Here is a 22,470-nt window from a genome sequence, read left to right on the forward strand (position 1 = left end):
CCAGTCCCCTGCGCTGTGGTCAGCTGTTGAGCCACATGGTCTCAGGAGTTAGTCACCACCCTCCCTTATAATTATGGCTTGATTTATGAGCAAGACCGGATGATGCCAAAGAGCAGCATGGGGAGAGGTGGGGGTGACTTTTTTCCTCAACGAAAGATTTGTGATGGATCTGCTGCTGTCAGAACTCTAGAGGGGTTCAAGGAATATACACCCCCCCCTCCCACTGTTTCACTCATGTAATGCAGAGCACTGGCTGTGTTACAATGCGGAGGCTACGTGGCTTTGGCAGAATTTAAATGAAACCTTTTATACATGATTGAAGAGGGTGATACTTGTTCGTAGAGGTGTGTAAGGACATGCTCTGACTTTAAAAGTCCTGGCTGCATAAAACTCAGAAAGTTAAGACTAGAAAAACACTGCCACCACCTGTTCATGTGAGCATATCTGTCTCCTCATCTCTACATTGTTTTATGTCCAACTGTTGGTCTGTCAACCAGCTGATCTATTCTTAGATGGAAGCGACTGGTCACCACATTTACTGGATTTCCTTTCCAGCCCCACACACACACACACGTGTAGACAGACGGTGAGTAGATAGATGGATTTCATGCGCCTGACGTCAAAGAGCAGACAGCTGAGTGAGCAGACAGAAGTGGGGGTGGGGGTGGGGTGGGGCTGGGGGGGGATTAAGGGGGTTACCGTTCATCTGGGGAAGCCATAGATTTATCTCACTCTTAAATCTGATTAGTGCAAATTGTAATCCACCCCAGTATGTGCTATTTATATAACTGGTGGACTTGAGACGGATCGCAGTCATTGTTGTAGGAAAATGTATTAAATAATAGGAGTGAGACTTTGAACAGAAATGTTGAGACTGCAACCATCTCAAAATCATTTAATTAAAAAACAAAGCTATTCCTTTAAAAAAAATGGTTTCTCCATATTCTGCATAAAAAGAGTTTGTCAGACTCACATTGCAGAACATGAAAAATAGATTAATTAAATCAATACAGCTGAAACAGAGAAAGGTTCCTTTTATTATAAACATTTTTATCCATTTCAACTGGTGCCTACGTTACCCACAATTCCAGCCAACTGCTTAAAGTGTGTACTGTGATTTAGGTGTGTTATGCTATTTAATGCCACTAATGTAGCTTGGTGTTGCCAGCCTAGTGCCAGATGTGGAGTGGACTACAGAGGTGTAGTAGTCTGACTTCTGTCGAACTCCACTCATAGATTTCTTTTCATTAACATACTTTACATTTTTCATCTTCAGACCCAAAAACTACTGACAAATGTAGTAATACTCTACAAAGCATTTGAACAGATAAATGGAATTATCCTGTTTTAATTTGTTTCAAATATTGACTATTATAGTAAAATGCTCATGTCCAACTCTGGAAACTGGGGCCTTTTTTGATGGACTCAAATTGCTGAAAATATAATATAAAGAAGTAAAATGCTTAAAACATGAACTATCAGCCTTTTTCATTTTCCTTTATATCTCAGGTGCATAAGATGAAGAATTATCTTGAAATGAGTATTACATCCCAGTCTATTCTTGTGGGTGAGGCCTGGGGAACAGGACAGTTGGTGATGTCAAACAGGAGCTACGATAATGACAGGTGGTAGGAAGCACTGCTGGCAGCAGCAATAACAACATGTTATTTGGGAGTGGAAGCCAGAAGGCCAAGATTAAATCCAAACCTTTGGTCTGAGAAACAATATCTGATGAAACAATATCATCAAAGGTTGACCAAGCCCCATAGGATAATATCTATCGGAGGAATGGGAGGCTCATGGTTCCCACTTGACCTCAGCTTTCTAAAGAAGACTTCCTCGTACTCATGCTGGATTGCTGCCACTGGCATGTGACTGGCAGCCTTGTGGACTTTGTTTTGTTTCCAGGGCTATTATAGGACACCTTCTCTAGAAGAAAGAGGTGAGAAGGAAGAAGAGGTAGAAAATAATGAAGCAGCTGGTTCTCACCACTCTAGGATGTATCAGGGCAGGTGGATGCAATCTAGCCGCTTCACTGCTCCCATCACGATCAAGTCACAAGCCAACACACACACACAAACACACACACACACACACACACACACACACACACACACACACACACACACACAGACCCTCTTCCCCTTGCACACAAACACTAGTCCGTCAACCAGATTCTCTTGCTCGCAGCTGGACAATGCAACACATGGGTGCCGAGCATGAGCCCAGCTGCAGAGCCATGTTAGTGCTTCCAACAGGATTGGTTAAGAATTCCCTTTAAAAAATAAAAAAAAATGCTTTGATCCCTCTGAGAAGCCGTGGGGGGAATTTATGCTCAGATGAAAGACAACATCAGACTGTGATGTTTGTGTGCCTGATTTTAAACACGTCATCTCTCACATTCAACACTGATGAAATTAGGTCAGCACTTTAATGGGGCATGATGCTCCCCTCTGACATGATACACTCCAACATACCATCATGCTCACGTTCTGTGGAACAAACTGTTGTCGCACTAAAACCCTGTTTGTCTGTGGCAAGTATATCTCGAGAGCTGTTCAACTTTTCAGCTTCACACTTGGCAAGTGTATTGTTAAGGCCCCAAGGACGTGTGGTGTCAAATTTAGTGCGATTTGGACATGTACTACATTTAACATTAATAAACACACTTAGCAGAGGCAGCTGCGACTCATCAACATACAGTAAGTGACGTTGTCTATCAGCTCCTTGTGCAGCAGTGGTGGCACAACTTCCTTCCCTGGTTCTGTGGACTGTAGTCCTGCAGGCGGTCTTTACTCGCCGCAGCTCAATTACTGCAGTTTACAGTTTCAGCAAGAAAGCAGCATCCAGCATCACCACAGGCCAAGCAAACAGCCCATTCCAAACAGGTAGGTTTAGAGGGGGCACTGCATGAGTTCGAGAAACAGAGGACGTGCGTATGAAAAAGTGAGGCAATAAGCAGCGTGTGTGAGGCAAACAGTGGAGAAGATTGCGCACAGCATGGTCGGCTTGCTGGTGGAACATTGTGAAGGGTAAAAAGGAGGAGGAAGGAGCAATAAAGGACAGTTTGATCGTCTTGTATTCTCTGTCCCTTTCTCAAAGTGCAATCCGGAGCAGCGAGGTAATGTCTGGTGAAAGCGACACCTCAGACCATACTTTGTCGGAAATTGCTCGGGCTTTGGATCGTAGGCTTTCCTCCTAAGGTGTGTCTGCGTAGTCAGTGCATGTGTGAGCCTGTGATATTCAAACTACTACATGCTGGTAATTTCATGCCCCTGATGGACCTCAATTCCAAGATTTAATACTCACTCACCCCCCCAGTACTTACTTTGTCTCCATCTCCCACCTCCATTCCCCTTCTTACATTTTCCAATTGACCTTATACCAGAGTCGAGGGCTTTTAGCTCAACTGGAGCTCTGACCACACGCTCACCTCTGCGACTGGGGGGGTAATAAGTAGATGAGAGCAATAAGGACTTGTCGGAGGAAAGTGTGATAACTTGAAGGATTCATGCTGTACCAGTGCAGTGTTAATAGATTAGGGGACATTATGACAGATTCTGAGAATAGGCAGTTCCACACTGTCACAGACAGTTAAGATGAGAGGATCATTATCCTACTTATTGTGCGGCTGTTAAATAATCCATTAGAACTAATAATTAAGTAAATTAATTAATTCAATTAGTCAGTTCTGATTGGTTCTGATGTGTTTCTAGCACTGCACTGTGCAAGAAGGGGGGAAGGGTGGAGTCAAATCCCTCTAGGGGAAACAGAATAAAACCCAGAAGGTGCATATGTTGTTGAGGTAAACAGACTTCTACACAACACCTGCTCCAGCAGCCTGTTCACAAATCAACCCCCAGACTTAAAAATAACAACACGTTCACGGGACACACAAGTGATTGAGGTAAAGGAGAGGACACAGGTAAAGGCTACAAGCTGGATGGATGGATTGGATGAAAGCAACACAGCTTTCAACTGTCGCAGAGGTAAAACAACTGTTAACCTAGCTCCACTATGCTAACACTACTGCGACATCACAATACCAAATACAAGCTAGTTGGATGCTAGTTAGATGTTTATGCTAATTATAACTAGTTACATCCTTGTTAGAAGCTAGAGGAGGCTACATAGTGATAGTAGAGACTAGTCATAAGCTTGTGCTAGTTAGAAGCTAGTTGCAACCTAGTTAGAAGCTAAAGGAGGCTATGTAGAACCCAGTAGATACTAATTCGAAGTTTATGCTTGTTAGAAGCTAGTAGATGCTATTTTGAAGCTAGTAGAGACTAATTAGTAGTTTACACTAGTTATAAGCTAGTAGATGCTATTTTGAAGCTAGTAGACACTAATTAGTAGTTTATACTAGTTCGAAGCTAGTAGATGCTATTATGAAGATAGTAGACACTAATTAAAAGTATATATGTTAAGTGCTAGTTAGAAGCTAGTAGATGCTATTTTGAAGCTAGAAGGGGCTAGTTTGAAGCTTATGCTAGTTAGATGCTAGTCAGAAGTTAATAAGAAGGAGTTGGAGACTAGTCAGGCACTAGTTAGAAGCTAATTATAAGCTTTTTAGAAGCAAGTTAGATGCCTTTTCGAAGCTAGTAGAGGCTAGTTAGAAACTAGTAGAGGTTGGATGGAAGATTATAATCCATAATGTACAATGTATGAATAGTAAGTGGAGAAAGGTGTATGACTGTCCAAAATATAGTTTGGAGGTCTAATAATAATGATCCGAAGAGAGATAGATAGATTTTATTTCTCAACTTCTCCCTGGAGTACATGGTATTAATAGTGGACAGTTGAAAACGACTATGAATTACGATGCATGCAGAAATAGGCTGAGAAGTTAAATCGTGTACTTTTTTAGTAGGGTAAGTCCACTATTAATTATGCGAGGAAACCATGAGATTAAAAAATTTAAGGGATTAGTGCAGATGGAGCGATTTTTTTTCCAGGAGGAAATTATAATAAACCAGATGAAATATGTAGAGATTTGACACAAAGGAGATGCCTCTTTAGTTTACTTGGTCATTGCTTTTTTTATTTTTATTTTTTTTACTTTTTGAACCTCCTCCTCTGTGTCCTTTGTTTAGCTGCCGACCATAGTGTCCTCAGAGACTCTGACAAGTAGATGTGGTATTTTTATTCAACCCTATATATAGGGGGAACAGATGGACACATACAGTATATGTGTCTATCTTTTCCTCTTTGCGTGCGTGTGGTTGAAATGCAGAGCAGAGATTTTCATATATAAGAAAGGCTAGTGTGTGATAAGTGAGCAGGGTGAAGGGGTTGAAGTAAGGTAGTCATGAGCATCTTAAGCCTGTGGAAGTTATGAAGACAGGGTTAGCCTCGAGAAGAAATCTGTTCAGAGGGAGAAGGCAGCTGGTAATTGAATGGGGGGGGTGGGCCCCAGACAAGGTGATGGTGTGTCTTTGTTGGATTTGTCTCTCAACGAGACAGGTTTCCTCCTGCTTTTTCAAGGTCAACGTGAGGATTATTAGTGGATGTACTGTAATAATGACAGCAGTGGTCATTAACTATTCATCGCCTCACAATGTACCACACTGCAGGGTTGAGCGTTTGGGTTTGTGTGGGCGCGTGTGCATTAGGGACTTTCAAAACACATCTGTGCAACAGCTCTCCGGCTCCATTGCATGTTGTGTTTTTGCTGTATGTCTGTGTGCAAACGTGACAGCTGGCTCATGTCTAAACAAGAGATTCCAGGCTAACGGGCTCTGTTGTGTCTCCCTTGTCTGGCAGTTGTCTTTGTCTGCCTTGAATAAAAGTACGTCTGTTTGACCACAAACTCTGCAGGGCGTGCACGCTACATGAGGTGAATCTGGGCCACTCCCCTTTTTGTGTTTTGGACCCTCCTACTCATTGTTTTTTTTACACCAGCTCCACGGTGTGATCTTGAGGGGGTGGGCGTGGGGTGGTGGTTAATGATGCAAGTGAGGCTGGGGGTGTAACTGTTCCCCTCAGATGGAGTAAGTGGGCTGGCTTCACTGGGGTCTGGAGAGGGGGAGGGATGTAGAAAGAGAGAGAGACGGGGAGAGAGAGAGAGAGGCAGATGTAGAAGAATGAACAGCTCCAAGCGGCAGAGTTGCCATGGCTACGGAGAAGCGAATGAATGAGTGACATCACAGTGGCGGGGAGGTGAGAGAGTGTGAAATTGATTTGGTGGCGGAGCACGGGGTGGTTGCGTTTTCGTCGCGCAGACACATTTCTTTTTCGTCTGTACCCTGGTGTCTCCTGTGGTTGGGCTCTCACCGGTAAGGCTCTTGCTTTTTCTCCACTCCCTTCCTCCCTCCTCATTAGAGTAAACGCTTGTTTTGGGATACGACGGCGGGTGCAGGTGTCAGTGTGGCTCCGATAACTATCTGCATGGTCTTGACTACATGTGAGACGAACCTCGAACATTGAGAATATAATTTGTATTAGATGTCATGTGCTGCTCCCGGCGTTCCACAGGGAATGAAGTGAAGGCAGATGTGCTGTGCAGTTGTCATTGGTCTAAATATATCATCAGATGCCTAATGTGGAAGAATGTGTGCGTTTGTGATTGGGAATGAACAGCTGATTGTGCGGGGCTGATTCAAGTGTGCTGTGAGAAATACAGTGTGCACATAGGTTGTCACACTGGAGCTGTAGTTGAGTTTATGTTTGAGAGACACATGCTGTCTTGTTGGGCGGTTGTTGTCAAGCAGCATGGTATGCTGATACTTCCAGTTATCATGTGATTGTGCTCTGAACACTTGTCCCTCTCCACATGTTGCTCAAAGCACAGGGGCAGATTCTGGACGGCAACTTTGGAGCTGGTATAGCCTTGCTAAAAACACTTGTGCAGAGCAGCTGCTTGTCCAGCACTGGGAGTGGTACCCTGGCTCCTATTATTTAAGGGTGGTCTCCCTTTTTTGCAGTGTTACACCCTTCTATGAGTTCATTTGCAAAGACTATGTCATTCATCTGGATGTGTGATTAATGATAAAGTTGACCCGCATTGACCCCTGAGGGACAAACAGCCAGAGCTGAAGGGTTGGGGCTGGAGATCACAGCAAAGCCAATCTGAATCCTTAGCTCAGTGTCTCTTCTCTTTGGCTGGTATCCTGACTGGGCAAATAGATTACTTAAGGGATCAGAGGATCAACATTAAGTCTAGATTTGGAAAGCAAATCCATTACTAGGACGATCAGTTAGCCTACGTATTTGGTGTTCTTGAATGCACCATGTCTAACGTTGCTGAGGTGAATTTGGGGATGGTGTTTTGTTTCACGTGTTTTTTTAGTGGCTACCATCCAGGCCACATTGTAGTTAAGAAGAGCTCCAAGGCCACTGTACTAGGCAATCTAGTATATTAGCATCCATCGACAGGCATTTGTGAACCGTGTTGTGTGTTTGTATCTAGAGAGGAAATGCAAAGAGACACATTCACATTTGAATTAGCATTTTGTAATTAAGCTGCTGTTTCTGACCAGGTAACCAAGGACACTGTGCAAGGGTTCGGGCTTTGTGTCCTGACACATGTAACACATTCATGTGTACTCTTACAGCAGAGAGGTCAAGAACAAACGCAGAATGTGTATTTGCAAACACAATTGTGTTTGACGGGGAGGGATATTGAGCGTGGGTCTGGGGTCAAGTGATAGTTAAAATAAATTAAAAGTAAAGAGACTGTCATTACAGTTCAAGAAACATAAAGGACATGAACAAAACACACACAATACAAAGATCTAATACATCTAATACATGTATCTTAATGTTCTTTCCTTTAACATTTGCCCTTACTTCTCGGGACCCATGTTTTCATTATTGCCACTGCCAGAATATTACAATATATAACATAAACAGAATAAAACAGATAACAGAATATTACATAAACTGCAACATATTGATTTTTTTTTTTTTTTTTGCTCTCTCCCTAACTCTTTTTCTTCTCACACTGACACACATGCACTGAAACACACAAATGCATTAACAGACACATTAAATGGCACAAAACAACATCATTTGGTTATTGCATATAGAAATGAAAAATTCATTTATTTTCATATCGATTCGAGAACAACAGACACACATTTTATTGTCAGGTGTGAACAGACAAACTTAGAGCTTTCAACTTGTGCTTGGATCTCTATGGGTGGAAGTGAATACCAGGTTGTAGGTTGCAAGTAAAAATTTGGCAGTGAGAACACGGGAGATGCCAAAAATCTCTCTGTCCATCCTGAGTAGTGCTGTTAGGCTCTGGGCATCATTATGAATAGAGAGGGGATGAATACACTTATTAAGACAGTTAAATGTGAAACTGAAGAAATGTGTCCTTTGTTTTTTTGCATATGCATAGTCTTTGTGCAGAGTATGTATCGTGTGACAAAGTCAGGGGGATGTTAAAGAACTCCAGTACTACAGCATATAGCAGTTCTGACATGTGTTTTAAGGCACTTTAAAAGCTCAGCTGAGTGAATGACTGTGACTCTGCCAGATTTTTGGATCCCATGGTTGGGGGCACAAGTGGGTCAGTAGTGAGATTGCTCTCTGTTTGTCTCTCTCCATTCTGAGAACAAAACTGCCCTGTAGCAAAAAACACAGTGTTTTTTCAGTAAATAATCAGAATTTGTCTGGACGTCATTCCACTCTGGGCTTCTCATACTTGCATCCTTTCTTATGTGATTTGGTTTAGTGTTTGTTTGGTTTCTCTTCTATCTTTCAGTTCACTCCAAGCTTCGCATGTATGTGTCTGGTTTTGTGAATCTGTCAGTGTCTGTGTGCAGTCAGTCGTTGTGATGTCAGCTGCTTGGCCAGGCTCTGGTCAGATAGTAACTGGACCTTCACACAAACACTGTCACGTTTAAACATGCCCACAGACTGTGTGGAGGGTGTAATTACATAGCTCTACCTTGTTATGTATGTGCTCACTGAAAGCAAGTGTTAAGTGTGGGAAAGCAACAAGTTTCATCATGATTACTGTAGCATGGCTGTATGTGGCCAGACTGACCTATTCACTCAGTGACATGGATGACTCTCTTACAAGCTAATAATGCACTCCCTGCCTCACTCTCTCTATTTCTCTCTCTTTGACTTGAAATTTGTACAATGAACCTCTTGTTGTTTTTCTTATTTTTTTTCTTGGAAAAGAGTAATTTATTCTCAGGAAATTATAATTTAAAAACCTTTAGCCTTATTTAAAATGATGTTCGGTGCTGGGCTTGACCTTGTCACTTTTTGCAGGACTACACCAAACTTGGCACAGAGACTGAAGATCGATAATAACTCTTCCCAGGGGAAATGTAAAACCTAAAGAATGCTGAGATCAATGTGAAGCTTGTGAAATTATATTTGAACTCATGCAAAAGCAGCAGTAATCGTTCTCAGATAATTGGCGCAACAGCATCTCTTGGCAACAAGAAAGATACAAACACTGGGCTTAAATACACTGCCACGTGCCTTGAGTGTATCAGTTAACTCACATAGTCTACCATACCTTTCAAGGTAAGGTTTAAAGCAAGGCCTGGTTGTTAATAGTATTCATGAAAGAATTTTAGATGTAAATGTAAGTTTAGTGTTACTGATGAGCTGTGGTGAGAGAGAGAGACTTGAGTGAGACATAATCAGTACAGTGGACTAGAGCAGAAATAACAGATAAATACTGGGATTTGCAGTACTAGCCTTGCTGCCTTTTACCGTCTCCTTTCTCACCTCTGCACAGCTGCTCTCTTGTAACAGTTTAGACAATACACAGTCATGTAACATTAAATTATAAAGAACAATAAATAAGGATGGGCTGTTGTCTAATCCTGTACAGAAATTATGCCTTCAACATGTATGTCACTCTTAAATCTTTTATTTGTTTAATACTGCTCCCCTCAGTGGTCCAAATGGAAAAAAAATACCAATCTCTGAACCCAGAACATCCAGTTTTTTGGGGCTTCTTGTGTAAACAATGGATACCCGGGCAAAGACTCCAAAACACAGTGATACCTTTTGGATGGGTGGGATAACTTCTCACAGCTTCAGCAAGTCTAGCCACAAACTCGAAACAAGCCAATCATGGCTAATCCCACTTCTAGACCTGCAGTCAGTAAATAAGCAATGTTTGCATACATACATTTCAATATTTCATTTCATGTCGAATTTTCTCAAATCTGTCAGATTAACATATGGTCCCAATTGTCTTCTTTAAGTAATTACAGAAATGCTTAAGTTTTATTAGTTTATCATGATAACATGAGCAGCATGTTTATGTGGGTTAGTATCCAACTGTTCATGAGTCAGAGTACAGTGTGTGTCAGGCAGTGGTCATGGTTTTCACTCTGTCATTAGGGACCATAATAAGGTAAGAGTAGGACACTGTTTCTTTGGTCTGGAGCTGCTCACAAGCAGGGTTGTGCTGTTCTTTTGTTTGTCTGGTTATTGAGTGTCTTTTGCTGAATGTTGCAGGCATACTTAATGTTCCCATAATGTCCATTGTATGCCAGCTGCTTTGAGCTGGGAGCTAGGGGTGACAAAGGATAGACAAAGGCACAGAGAGATGGATGCTTCCAGTTTAAGAGATTTTGGAGTAGAGGAGGGGAGGGGAGGTAATTTAGAGAGAGAGAATAGGAAACATAATTATTGGCATAAACTGAGGCATTCAGCCAGAGAATGTGAAAGAGGAGAGAAACGGGCTGATTAGTTATTAATTGTTAATTCTCTCCTCTGCCTCTTACTGCCTTGCTCATCTACTAATTTACTTTGGCTTTTTTGTTTAACTGCCCCTCTCTCATGATTCCATATTGTTCATTTCTTTTTTACCCTCGTTCAGTGGTGATAATTAGCCTGATCAGCCCACCAGTCTTCAATTTGATACGTTGTGCAGTGTGGTATTGCTGTACATAGTATTGCTTCACTTGACATTTGTTGTTTGTACTTTGTTTAGTTTGGTATGAATTGGGCAGAAAGGTTACATCACCTTTTATGTATCAAATGTATCAAACAGATCTGCAGCCGTATCTGTTTGATTGGTGCCTGTGAGCTGTTCAATGCAACACTCTGCTTTCTGTCAACTGGCTGCGACTGCGTCACAGTGGCTGTTTTTACATTGATGCCATTCTTACCTGAATCTGTTCAGTTTTGTCCATCATGTAAATGGTCAATGGACTGTTTTCATATAGCGATCTTTTCCAGTCTTACTGACCACTCAAAGTGCTTTACAGTACAAGCTGCATTCACTGCATTTTTTTCCCAGCTTTGGTAGTTTGATTAATCAAACATACCAAAAACTAAAGAGGACTCCAGTGGGATGAATGTTGCTTTATATCTTTTCTGGATTTATAAGTGGTCAGTTGTATCTTATCCATGCGCACTTCATAAAGTATTAATGTATCAGGGCATGTTGCTATTAGTTGCTTGTGCGTCTGTCTTCCTCCGAATGGTCATAAATTGCATAATGCAGCATTAATTGCCTTCTGTGGACTTGAGCAAGGCACATAAAGCTCAATTTGATTCAGTGGAGTGTGTCAGTGCTCTACAGCATCACGCTGAGAGGCATTTAAGTCCTCTCGCAGGCAACGATCCACCCCGGAATTGTCCAATACTGCTGTTGGCTATTACCTAGTATTATGAATATTAGAGAGTAATGCCTGTTGTTGAGTTTAAACCTGGAATGAGTGGCTGATCAGGAGGAAAAATGGTTGGATTACAGCCTAATCCATCCCACAGGGTGAAACACAGATTCTAACAGATTTCACACATTCAAAGAGAGGTCTGGAAACTGTATCTGTAATGATCTTTTGAAGGAATTCGTCAATTATTAAGCAATTTCATCCAAAAAAACGTACAGCAGTGCAATTTCATTTGTGCTGTTTTCAGTCTGTGCACCGAAAATATAAAGACTGTGATCTAGAAAAGTGTAATTTCTTTTGCAACTCTAATCTTTTGCTTCAGTTTTTTACACTTAAATATATTGTTTTTGGATAGTGTTGTTTTGATGTCTTGTTCCTGCACAGCTGTTTGTCAATTAAGTTTGCAGTTCTGGCTCAACTAAATAGCTTTCAGAAAATATTAGTACAGAGGCTGTTTTGCTTTTTATTCATTTATGAATAAAATTTATTGTATTTATACTTTATGTGATATACTTTGATATTATATCTCACTTTCCATCACAGAAAGTGCAAGTCCATCAGTACAACAATCGTAAGTAAAGGAAAAATCATATCAAGAACTAAACATTCAGTTGTTTAATATACAGCAAAGATATATATAAAAACACTTAAATACACACTTGGACTTGTAAACTATGTCTAAGACCAGCAAGGGAAGCAACACTAAAGTATCAAAGGATATGTGCAAACCAGGTGTGACAGCAGCTGCTGCAGAATCATATCCTTGTATTTTTGCATTGCCAAAGGATATTTGTTCAGTTTCGTCGACTACAACTTCAGTAGTTGGTCATAAATATTTTATTCTTACATTTTGTTCTTGCACATTTTTATGTCTCTAGCCCGGAGTATTTAACAAATATCCACCAGGGTGTAACAGCATTATGTAGACCGTCTGTCAGCACCTTTGTTGTTGTAAAATCTAGATATTACATAGTCTAACTTATGATTAAACTAATCCCCTAAATCAATGTGGCGAAAACATTTTGTTAAAACAACAGCAGACAACACCTTTGTGTGCACTGTGTGCGCACGGTCATAATAATAATCATAGTGTTTAGGTCTGAAAATACTTGAGTCAGTTGTCAGATTAACTGAGTCTGAAATGACTCACAATTTTCAGTTTGGTACCGTATGTTATGGAGGTGTAATGATTCGGTGTATTGCCTAAGAGTGTGTCTCACTGTTCCATTTTCAGTCAGTTAACACCTAATAAAGACAGAAAGTGTCACATAAAGAAACACTTGAAAATAAACGGGGGACCATTTTAGAGTGTTTTGTCAGCAATAAAACGTAATGTAGTGACGACAACACAAGCTGTCACCTCAGCTTGAAAAACCACAACAATTGTATTGCAGCAGATTTCAAACAAAACACACAGTAAATTATGAAATTCACTGCATATTTAATGGTGAACCTTGTGTGTAACAGCAATATACAATAGTACAAAGTACTGTTTGGTGGTCAAGGACAATTGTATTATTGTGACAAATAACACAGGTATGGAAGAGGGAAGCGATATTCATGAGATTAATGTAAGAGCTGATAAAGACAGAAAGAAGCCGGGGAGTTAACTTGATTTAGTGCATAGTAAGTGACTGGATTAACCAGCTGTTTATATATATGTGTGTGTGTGTGTGTGTGTGTGTGTGTGTGTGTGTGTGTGTGTGTGTGTGTGTGTGAGAGATAGTTTGTAGTCACACTTGAAATGGTCCATTTGGGCTTGTGTCAGGAAGTGTTTTGTTGTATGTGGATACGGGTGCACATGTCCAGCTTGTGGACAAGGTACATAACACACGGCACGCTATAAGCAATCAATAACGCATGAAAATATTCAAAATTTTAATTTATAAATAAATATGTATTCATGTAAATCATACCTGATGAAAAATGTATCCAAAGAGATCTCTTTTCATGTATAATGCATCACCCCAACACTTACAGAGTGCCTTTGGCTTTCCTGTATAACTGGCAACATTTCCTGCATCAAACACATGCATCATTAGTGTCATTCAAACATATTGCATGCAAGCATGGACATGCAGACCCAGTGAGGTGATAGACATTGATTTAAAAACAAAGGACAAGACAGTGAATATCCATTGTATGTTCAAAGGTCTTGATGATGAGTTGCCAACTGCCAGTAGATGTTAGGAATCACCAGCAGATGTTAGCAACCATCATTTGTGCCCATTATCATTGGTATTTCAGCCTTTTTATCACGAGACACCCTCTGCCAAGCCCACCACAGGCTGATCAACCCTTGTTTTTTGTCCCTAACATTTTGGAGCCTAGTTGAGGTCTGTCCTCCCGATCCATAACCATTAGCTGCAGTGTTCTGCAGTACCTAACGTTTCTTTATAGTCTATTGCAGAGCGTGTCCGTGGGCTCCTAGCTCTTTTTGCAACCTGATGTCGGATGTTGCAATAAAGCCTTTGAAGTTGACCTCCACTGGGCAAACTATTGACCTCTAGCCTTGTTGTTTTGCTCAGATGTCACTTCATCAACAGCATCCTCCCTAGGTGTACGGCCGACTGATGACAGGCAGGGTACCAGAGTACCAGGTCTGGTCTTAGGGTGGTGGTGACAATTTGTGATTGAACTGTAAGCACAAATCAGGGTAGTAACACAGTCACAGTATTGATCGACACCTGAACGTGTTGAAGACAGTGTGATAGCTGTGTCAATGAAGCGAGATTTGTCATCTCCTGTGGGATAAAAGCTGCTGCAGGGAGATTGAGTCACTGCTCCGAGAAAGCAGAGAGACACAGTGTCCACACAGCTAAATATAACATGCGCTACAGCATGAGCTACCATTCATAACATTGGTTCTGATTCTGTACAGACGTACACAGAGTGAAAACAGTGAGGTTATTTTTTTGCACATTCACAACGATTTTGTCTGTACTTAAAGAGGATTGTTAAACTGATGTTGATGCATGTTTTAACAGAGAGGTATAATTTATCTTTCCCTCTATTTTCTTCACTTTATTTGCGTACCTGTGCGCGACCTAATTTTGGCAATAAAGTGGTAGAAATTAGGACATGACAGCAACCCTTAATCCTGTCGCTGTTGTGCCGCAGATTAGTTGATTTGCCTTCTAGCAGGATGTCTCACAGTGAGACCTTGTGTTACCTTTGTCCCCGATGTTCCAGCACGTCACTGTTCCCTGATACTGCTCGTACGTGTCCATCATTGCAGGCACAGGTTGAAAGATTTAGCATGAGCTGATAATGCTTCATGACATTTGGATGGAAAAACATCAAATTTTTGTGTCAGATCCACTCTGAGATCTATATATTTCACGGGTAAAGTGTTATGGGACAGTCACTGTGTTATCCATGACCAAAAATACGACTGCCTGACTGGTGAGGTCAGCCGAGGTGTGACTGTGTGCAGTGTCTGGTGTTCAGCAATGTGACTTGTTTAGTATTCACTGTAGTGGAATCTTTGCAGACAGGGGCGTACAAGAATGCATATGCACACACAAATCTGCCATATTATCTTACTCAGGTAGACGTTAGAGTTGTTGCCCCGGCAGCGTTTTGCAGAAGATGCTGCAAGTTGCTTCCCTGACCTGATTTCCTATGACAGAAATTACTCGAGCTTCGAGTCTGACACACGCACACACATCCACCTCCCAGTCTCTGTCTTCCTCTCCTTCTCTTTCAAGCTCGCTCTGCTGCTCCTCTCCCTTCGCTGCCGACACAAAATGAACCTTACCTGCTTCTCACGGTCTTTTATCGCATCTACACATGCCCATGTATGACAGTAATGAGAAGTAACAGCACAAAATCTCCCAGGGAGATGCAGCATGCTATACAACCTGCAGATATTCCACCGCTGTGGCACAGATATCCTAGATATGTGTCACAACTCTACTTATTCATTCAGTGCACACACTGTTAAGTTGTTTTAGGCTCGACCATATCTTGTGTGTGTGCCTGCCGTCGCCCTTGTTTCTCACATCTCTTTCTCCCTCTCTCCTCCTTTGTTCATCCTCACACTCAGCCACCTTGTGCAAATCCTGTTTTTAATGCAAAACTTAGGTATTCATATATGCAAATCAGTCTTAAAGCACAATGTCATAGAGATTGCCCTACAAACACACTCGCACTACAAGCAAATAGTGCACATTCTGTCACTTCACACTGTGTGTGTGTGTGTGTGTGTGTGTGTGTGTGTGTGAGTCTCGGAGCATGATAAACGCATGATGAGTGTGTGTTAATGTACTGGTCTCGAGCCCTATCATTTTAGTAAACTACACTTATGTGTCGTTAATTTGTGGCCAGTTCAAGCCCAATGATGAGCACTTAACCTGTCACCGCACCAAAAGCCGCACTGCAGCAGCATCTCTCTCTCTTTAGCTGCCCCTCTATCCAATTTAACGCCCCCCCCTCTGTCTCTTACCATCTCTTGCTTATTTCTCTTTCTCTTGCTCCCCCTGCTGTATATGCATTTCCTCCATTTTTCATTCCTATCCCCATCCTTTTTCTCCAGTGACCTCCCTTGCTCTCGTCTCTCTGTCTCAATGATTTATCTACAGTATAGGGAGGAACAATTACTCCCCCCACCCCCTTTCTTATTCTTTTAGCTGAGAAGGTAGAGGATAGTCCAAAAAAGTGTGCATCTGCGTGAGTCACTGCTTGTGTGTGTGTGTGTATGTGTGGCAGGAGGAGATCAGGAGGGGTGTGTGTAAGGAGGTGAAGAGCATTGCGTCATTGGGGGTGTGTTGAGCGGTAGGTGGGTTGAGCCGACTGTCAGTCAGTGACGCGAGTGGAGCACGTGCGTCGGTCATGGCTGGGAAGACGTTGTGCGGCGGTTATCTGGCTGTAGGCGAGGAGTGCTAGAGCCAGCCGCAGCTCCACTGACTAACGGTTGGATCGAGGGAGTGCATGTCTGTGTGTGTGTGTGTGTGTGTGTGTGTGTGCGTGCGTGAGTGTGTGTGTATGAGGAGGGGGGGCAGCTGCGTTTGTATGTCTGGGTTTATGTAGATGCTACTTGGGCTGCAACTGGAGCTGCTGCTGATGCTGGTGAATAATGCAGACAGAGGGACGGAGTTTGGATAGCATGCAGGGAGCCAGATTAATAATGCATCCTGCCGGGTTACAGGCTCTGCAATAGTTAGTTTTGCGGGAACCTGTAGCTGCCTACTGTCTGCCTGCCTTCTTGACTTAACTGACTCACCACCTACGTTTCCGCCTGCCTGCCTGCCAGGCTTTCTACTTTACTGGCGGACTGTCTGACGTACTCAGAAAATGTCTCACTACCATTTCATCAAATGTTGTAAGTAGCCAGTCAGCATCTCTTCATATGTGCATGCAAGGGAGTCTGCCAGTATACTTGTGTGTGCTTCAGCTATGGGTGTGTGCCTGTGGTATTAGCACTTACTATATATGTAGGGTGTCATGAACTGTATGAGTTTACATGCATGAGAATTCTGGTCCGCAGCTGTCGACACAGCCGCACAATTTCAACTTCAAATGGATGTTTGTGTGTGTGTGTATTTTTGTATGTGTGTGTGCGTGTGCGTGCAGTAAGTGGGTGTGCGAGCTTGCTGCAGAGAGCTGCTGCAGATGTGTGAAGTTGACCAGTGAATGCGGCAGGTAGCAGCAGAGGGAGAGAAAGATGAAATTGAGCCACATGAGATGCAGTTCCCATGAGCGTCTGGCAAATTTTTTAACACACTGACAGACTGACAAAGAGAGAAAGTCATTTGACTGAGAGAAGGACAGATGGAGGAAAACTGAGGGTGATTCAGAGGAGTGCTGGAGGGAAGAGAGAGCAGGTTTGGAAAATGGAAAGAAGGGGAGGATGGGATGAGTGACATGTGAAAAACATGGCCAAGTCGTGTGAAGAGTGATGCAGAGTTGAGGAGGAATAAGGGACAGTGATGTGGAGGTTGTGTCAAGGATGAAAGTAAAGAGGGATTAATAAAAGAAGATAAATTCGTGAACTGTATGTTTGAGGTGACGGAGGATGTCATAAAACACCTCCTTTATTCCACTAACTCTCCACCTGTCACATGCATCCTGCATATTCATGCCGTCTACAGATTGAAGTCCGTGTGTGTGTGTGTGTGTTTGTGCATGTATGTGTGCTGTTTTCTAATTTAGCGGCTTCTGCTCTGCTTTCAATGTTATTAGCTGGAGCCTGCATGGGATGTTCCACATGCAATCAATAACTGATATAACGGAGATGAGATGGCAGGAGAAGAAAGCTGCTTCTTTCTATCCCTCTATCATTCTGTCTCTCTATCCCTCTCTCCACTACCTCCTCCTCGCCTCAGATCCATTCAGCCCCATTTCCCATCAGACTCTGTCCTATACTGTCCTTTCCCATCCTCATTCACATTCCGTCTCTGTGCAGTGCTGTTCATCGCACAGCAGCATATGTCAGTGTCATGTCTGTGTTGCTATTCAGAGCAGACCGAATGTCATACTGTCATAATGTCATCAATTTTTTCAATCACACCAAGTAAATTTGGTGCAAACATTTTCTTTTGTCAAATGAAGTAGGAATGATGTGTGCTGTCTTCGGATACAGAAGACAGCAGGCTGTGACAAATCATTCACAGATTATTTTTAGCTGTGCAAGTAACTTAACCCTTTTAGCACCCTGACCCTGTTGTTTACACAAGTATCCCTTTATGTAAATATCTTTATTAACAACATTTTATTTTACTCATCTGTTTTTGATCAAAATCATTTTTGTTATCTAAGGCACCGTACATCCACTGACGACATGCCGTGTATATGAGTGATGTCTGCACCAATATGCCATTTTATGTGACATCTGCACGTGCTGGGCTGATGTGCCTGCAGCCTTGAATGTATGCTTAATAGATGTTGTGTGAGGGTGACAGAGAGTGTGAAGGATATAAGTGGCCAAACCAGGAAGGCTAAGTCATTGAGGTTTTGTGTGGTTGAACTGACAACTGTAGTTCCCTATACTGTTGCTGATAGTTGTTTGGAACCAAAAATAGAGAGGTGACAAGAATAAAATCTACTTTCTCTGTAATATTTTTTTGGATAGGTAAATCTTTCCATCAGTATAGGATCTGTTTAGAGCTGAAATACTACGTTGATTAATCAGTTACTTGATGTAGGACAATAATTGGCCACTGTTTTGATGAATTTTGCAGCTACTGTTACACAAACACTATTCTAGTCTCTTGAAGCATAGTGATTTACTTACTTAGGGAAGTTTAGTGCAGTTTAGTGCAGGATCCTCCAAACTAAAACAGAACACACAGTGAAAGACCCTTATTGCTCTGCTGTAATGTGAATATGGCTTCACTCACACAAAACTTGCAACTTATATTGCTTATATCCACTTTACAGCAAATGTCTACAATCTGACCACAAGCCACAACAACTACTACAAGTCACATATCATAAAATACTGAGGAGAAGAGATGGTGAAGGGTAGAAATATGTGAGAGTAGAAATAAAAAAAGGAGGCAATAACAGGGGTGCAAGTGAGTAAACTGGACGGTGGAGAGATGGAGTGGCATGATATTGGAAAAGGCAGTGGGCTGAGTAGGTTTTTGTTTTCGTATGTGTACTGTATGTGCGTATGTGTGTATCTGCCCAACCTGCGGCCAAGTTCCAAGAATGAATACAGCAGACACCTGGCATGAACTGTATAATAACCCCCCCCCTCCCCCTATCTGGAACCTGAACACAAAAGAACCTTCTTTACATATCTAAACAGAGCAGATGGCATTGGTGTATTGTGCCCGAGGTGTGTGTTTTTTGTGTGTCTGTGTGACAAAAGAAGGGTGGAGTGGGCAGGTGTTTTAATGAATGTGTAGATATACAGTACATCAAAAAGAAAGAACACAGCAGCCTGCCTGGATGACTTTATTTCTGGTAGATAAAGATCTAGTCCAAACACACCTCAGCCCTCATACTATGTAAAGTAGACACAAAGTACAACAGTCCATTCATATCTGTTGGAGGACTGTGAAGACAAGCTTTATTGTTGAGCTATTTTTTCCCTTCTGGATGTTAACACTGTTCAAACACTTAATGTACGTCACAATAGACAAAAAGATGAAGAGAGATGATAAAGTGGAGCGAAATACAAAGAGGGGGATGGGGAACCATGGTTATAACATAAAGTACTTCAAAGGTGTTCAACTAACAATTCTTTCCATCTGACGAACAGTTAGATGTGTGCGCAATCACCCTAACAGCAGAAAGAGAGATGAAATACATAGACAGAGACAAAGAGAGCCACATTCAAACAGATCAATTGGAGAGATAAACTGGAAGAGAAACTGAGAGAATTAAAACAAAGTGAGCCCAAAAGAACGAGAACAGCAAACTTGAGCTTGACAAAAGAATGTATGTGACGTATTAAGACAGCAGGGCCATGATGAGTTGGTGAGTCAGAAAGAGAACCACGTTATTTCTGTAAATAAGACATCCTTTAGCTTGTCTTCTGGGCTATTGGTGACCTGGATTTGTCAAATTCATGATGCCAACAATGCCAGATTGCAAACTCATAACATGCACACTGAATTCCTCGGCTGGTGCATGTATGTCTGCTTTTAAACTACCTTGTGTCATATTTTCTTTTAGTGTTTGCTGCCTGTGATCTAAAGCCATTTTCATGAACTTTTAAAGCCATTTACCTGCTATATTCCCACATGGGCTCACTTTAACACTTTCTGGACATTTTACGAGGGGCCTGGCAGGAAAAGTTCAACAAAATAAAATATCTGCAGCAACTGATAAGGACGCCTGTGTTCTCACATACAGCTTCTCTGAAAATGTCCGGAGTTTAGTGCATGTGTGAAAATCAAATTCTGAGCACACCTACTAAATAAACAATGGATTTGACAATGGACAGCAGCTGTCTTGTGATGTGATTTGTTTGGCAAAGTTCCACTGAGAGGGGGACAGTTTATGCAGAGTCAGGAGAATCACCACACTCTGTTGGGAAAGGACAAACAACACAAAACTGCTTCTTTCAAATCACCTCAGGGCTAAACAGACACAAAACGTTTCCTTTACAGCAACAGTGCTAAGCGATTGCTCAAACGCAACTAGGCAGACCGCAAACTGACATGTCAGCATACATGTATGCACACAGAACAACAACAGAGATGTTTAAACACAGATCTGTCAGGAGGTGAAGGAGACAGCACCTTTGTTTATTAGCCCAGTATCAAACTGTATTAGAGTAAACACTATGTTTACAGATTCACTAGTTTGTCTTCCACACTCATTCCACCACAATAGAGTGTGGATTCCAGACCTGAGCTGGTTTGGTCATGTTGGTTCCACTATTGATGTGATTTTAACATTGCACATGCCTGTTATCAGGCAAAGCATTGGGCTCAGGTCAGATTCAGACACGAAAACAGAATAATTATTGGGTTTGGGTTTGACTTGCTAAGTCGGGCGGGTTCGAAAATTGCAGCCTGAGCTGCACTCTACACCACCACCGCACCTGCCACCACGTCTTGAATGCTAACAAACAATTCATGAAAACTGTATATTGCATTTGCATTTCATTTTATGCAGCTGCATAATTGTATCTTGATCTGTCTCTCTGTCTCACTAGGTTGTTTCCAGCTATGTAATGTCTTTCGTCAGAACATGGAGATAGACCAGTGTCTACTGGAGTCTCTCCCCATTGGCCAGCGCCAGCGGCTGGTCAGGAGGATGCGCTGTGACCAAATAAGGGCGTACTATGAGCGGGAAAAGAGCATTCAGCGTCAGCCAGGTGCAATCAAGGTTCGATCATGGTCCACCCACCGCAAGAACTACCATGTCCGCTTCAGCCCCACCGATGTCCTGCAGGATGCCATCATTCGCCATGACGACAAAGAAGGTGTGTATGCAAATGCATTTACAAGTGTGTCTGTGGTGGAGTGAAAGGCAGTAGTGTGTGTTGATGTGTACACAGTAAACATTTGATGAAGAGGACTTTTTTTTAGATTTTCTTTGCTTGCTAGTCACATGCACACAAATGCACATGCACACACTGAGAGCACTTGCTGGACCTAAACAGTGCTGCTGACTGCAGGTAACACAATGTGTTCTGCTGGAAGCTGTCCACTTGACTGAGGAGAACACTGGAGCTTTTATCCTGATACAAACAGATCTGAAAGATAAAAATACCCCAGCAGCGATGATAATGTCTGCTGTTGAGAGCATACTCAGCCTGTTCACTTTTGTTTTCTACATAGTTCAGTAGCACTGATAAGGGTATCTGAAGTATTCTCCAAAGATAAACATGTGAAAGTAACAAGAGCACACATGACATAGCTGCTTGTTTGGTTGTTGGTAGCTGTGCAAAGAAAACAGCTGGTTTGAAAGATTAATGTTGTATTGTTTATAGAGTCATGGGCATTTTCACATTTGTAATTCAAGCACAAAGAAAATGCATCAACACAAACATTAGCATGTTGAAATATTAGCTCAGGAACAATGAATACTGGGCATTTTTTCAACCATTCAAACATTTGTTTCAATCAAATCGCCTGCCAATACTGGGTGTACATGAATGGTTGTTATTTTCTATAAATACAGATGACTGAAGAAATAAATAGTCAAAATACATGCTGCAGAGCAATCAAAAATACAATTTGATGAACTTTCCTTTTGATTTCATTTTCAGCAGTTGTGTTATTTTAACTGCCTTTAGTGAACATCTAAAATATCATTGTATGCCCTTCTGTGTTTGTATTTGTGCCTGAAAATGTTGCTTTGTTTCCGTGGGTTTGTTTCTATTTGTGTGCAGTGCTCATTTGCACATTTATCAGGCAAATGGACCATGAGAGCTTGTGTTAGACAAACAGTAAATTATATCTGGCCT

General features: G+C 41.9%; 1 protein-coding gene across 5 annotated transcripts in view; it reads left to right on the top strand.

The window, feature by feature from the left end:
- The window catches only part of myo16 (myosin XVI), a 100,923-nt gene that overhangs the window by 1,912 nt on the left and 76,541 nt on the right, over nucleotides 1-22,470 (top strand). For 2 of the 5 annotated variants that reach the window (XR_007034788.1, XM_035174480.2), the window contains exons 1-2: nucleotides 16,042-16,923; nucleotides 21,214-21,483. Coding sequence is in view for 4 of the 5 variants with exons in the window: in XM_035174480.2 (XP_035030371.2) it covers nucleotides 16,896-16,923; nucleotides 21,214-21,483 (298 nt within the window). In the remaining variant the exon portion in view is untranslated. Of the gene's footprint in view, nucleotides 1-6,046; nucleotides 6,276-16,041; nucleotides 16,924-21,213; nucleotides 21,484-22,470 lie in introns of those variants that run through there. The other 3 variants (XM_047342582.1, XM_047342581.1, XM_047342580.1) reach the window with 3 other exon arrangements.

The sequence above is a fragment of the Hippoglossus stenolepis genome, chromosome 13 (genome assembly GCF_022539355.2).
Source record: "Hippoglossus stenolepis isolate QCI-W04-F060 chromosome 13, HSTE1.2, whole genome shotgun sequence".
In the NCBI taxonomy this organism is placed as follows: domain Eukaryota; kingdom Metazoa; phylum Chordata; class Actinopteri; order Pleuronectiformes; family Pleuronectidae; genus Hippoglossus; species Hippoglossus stenolepis.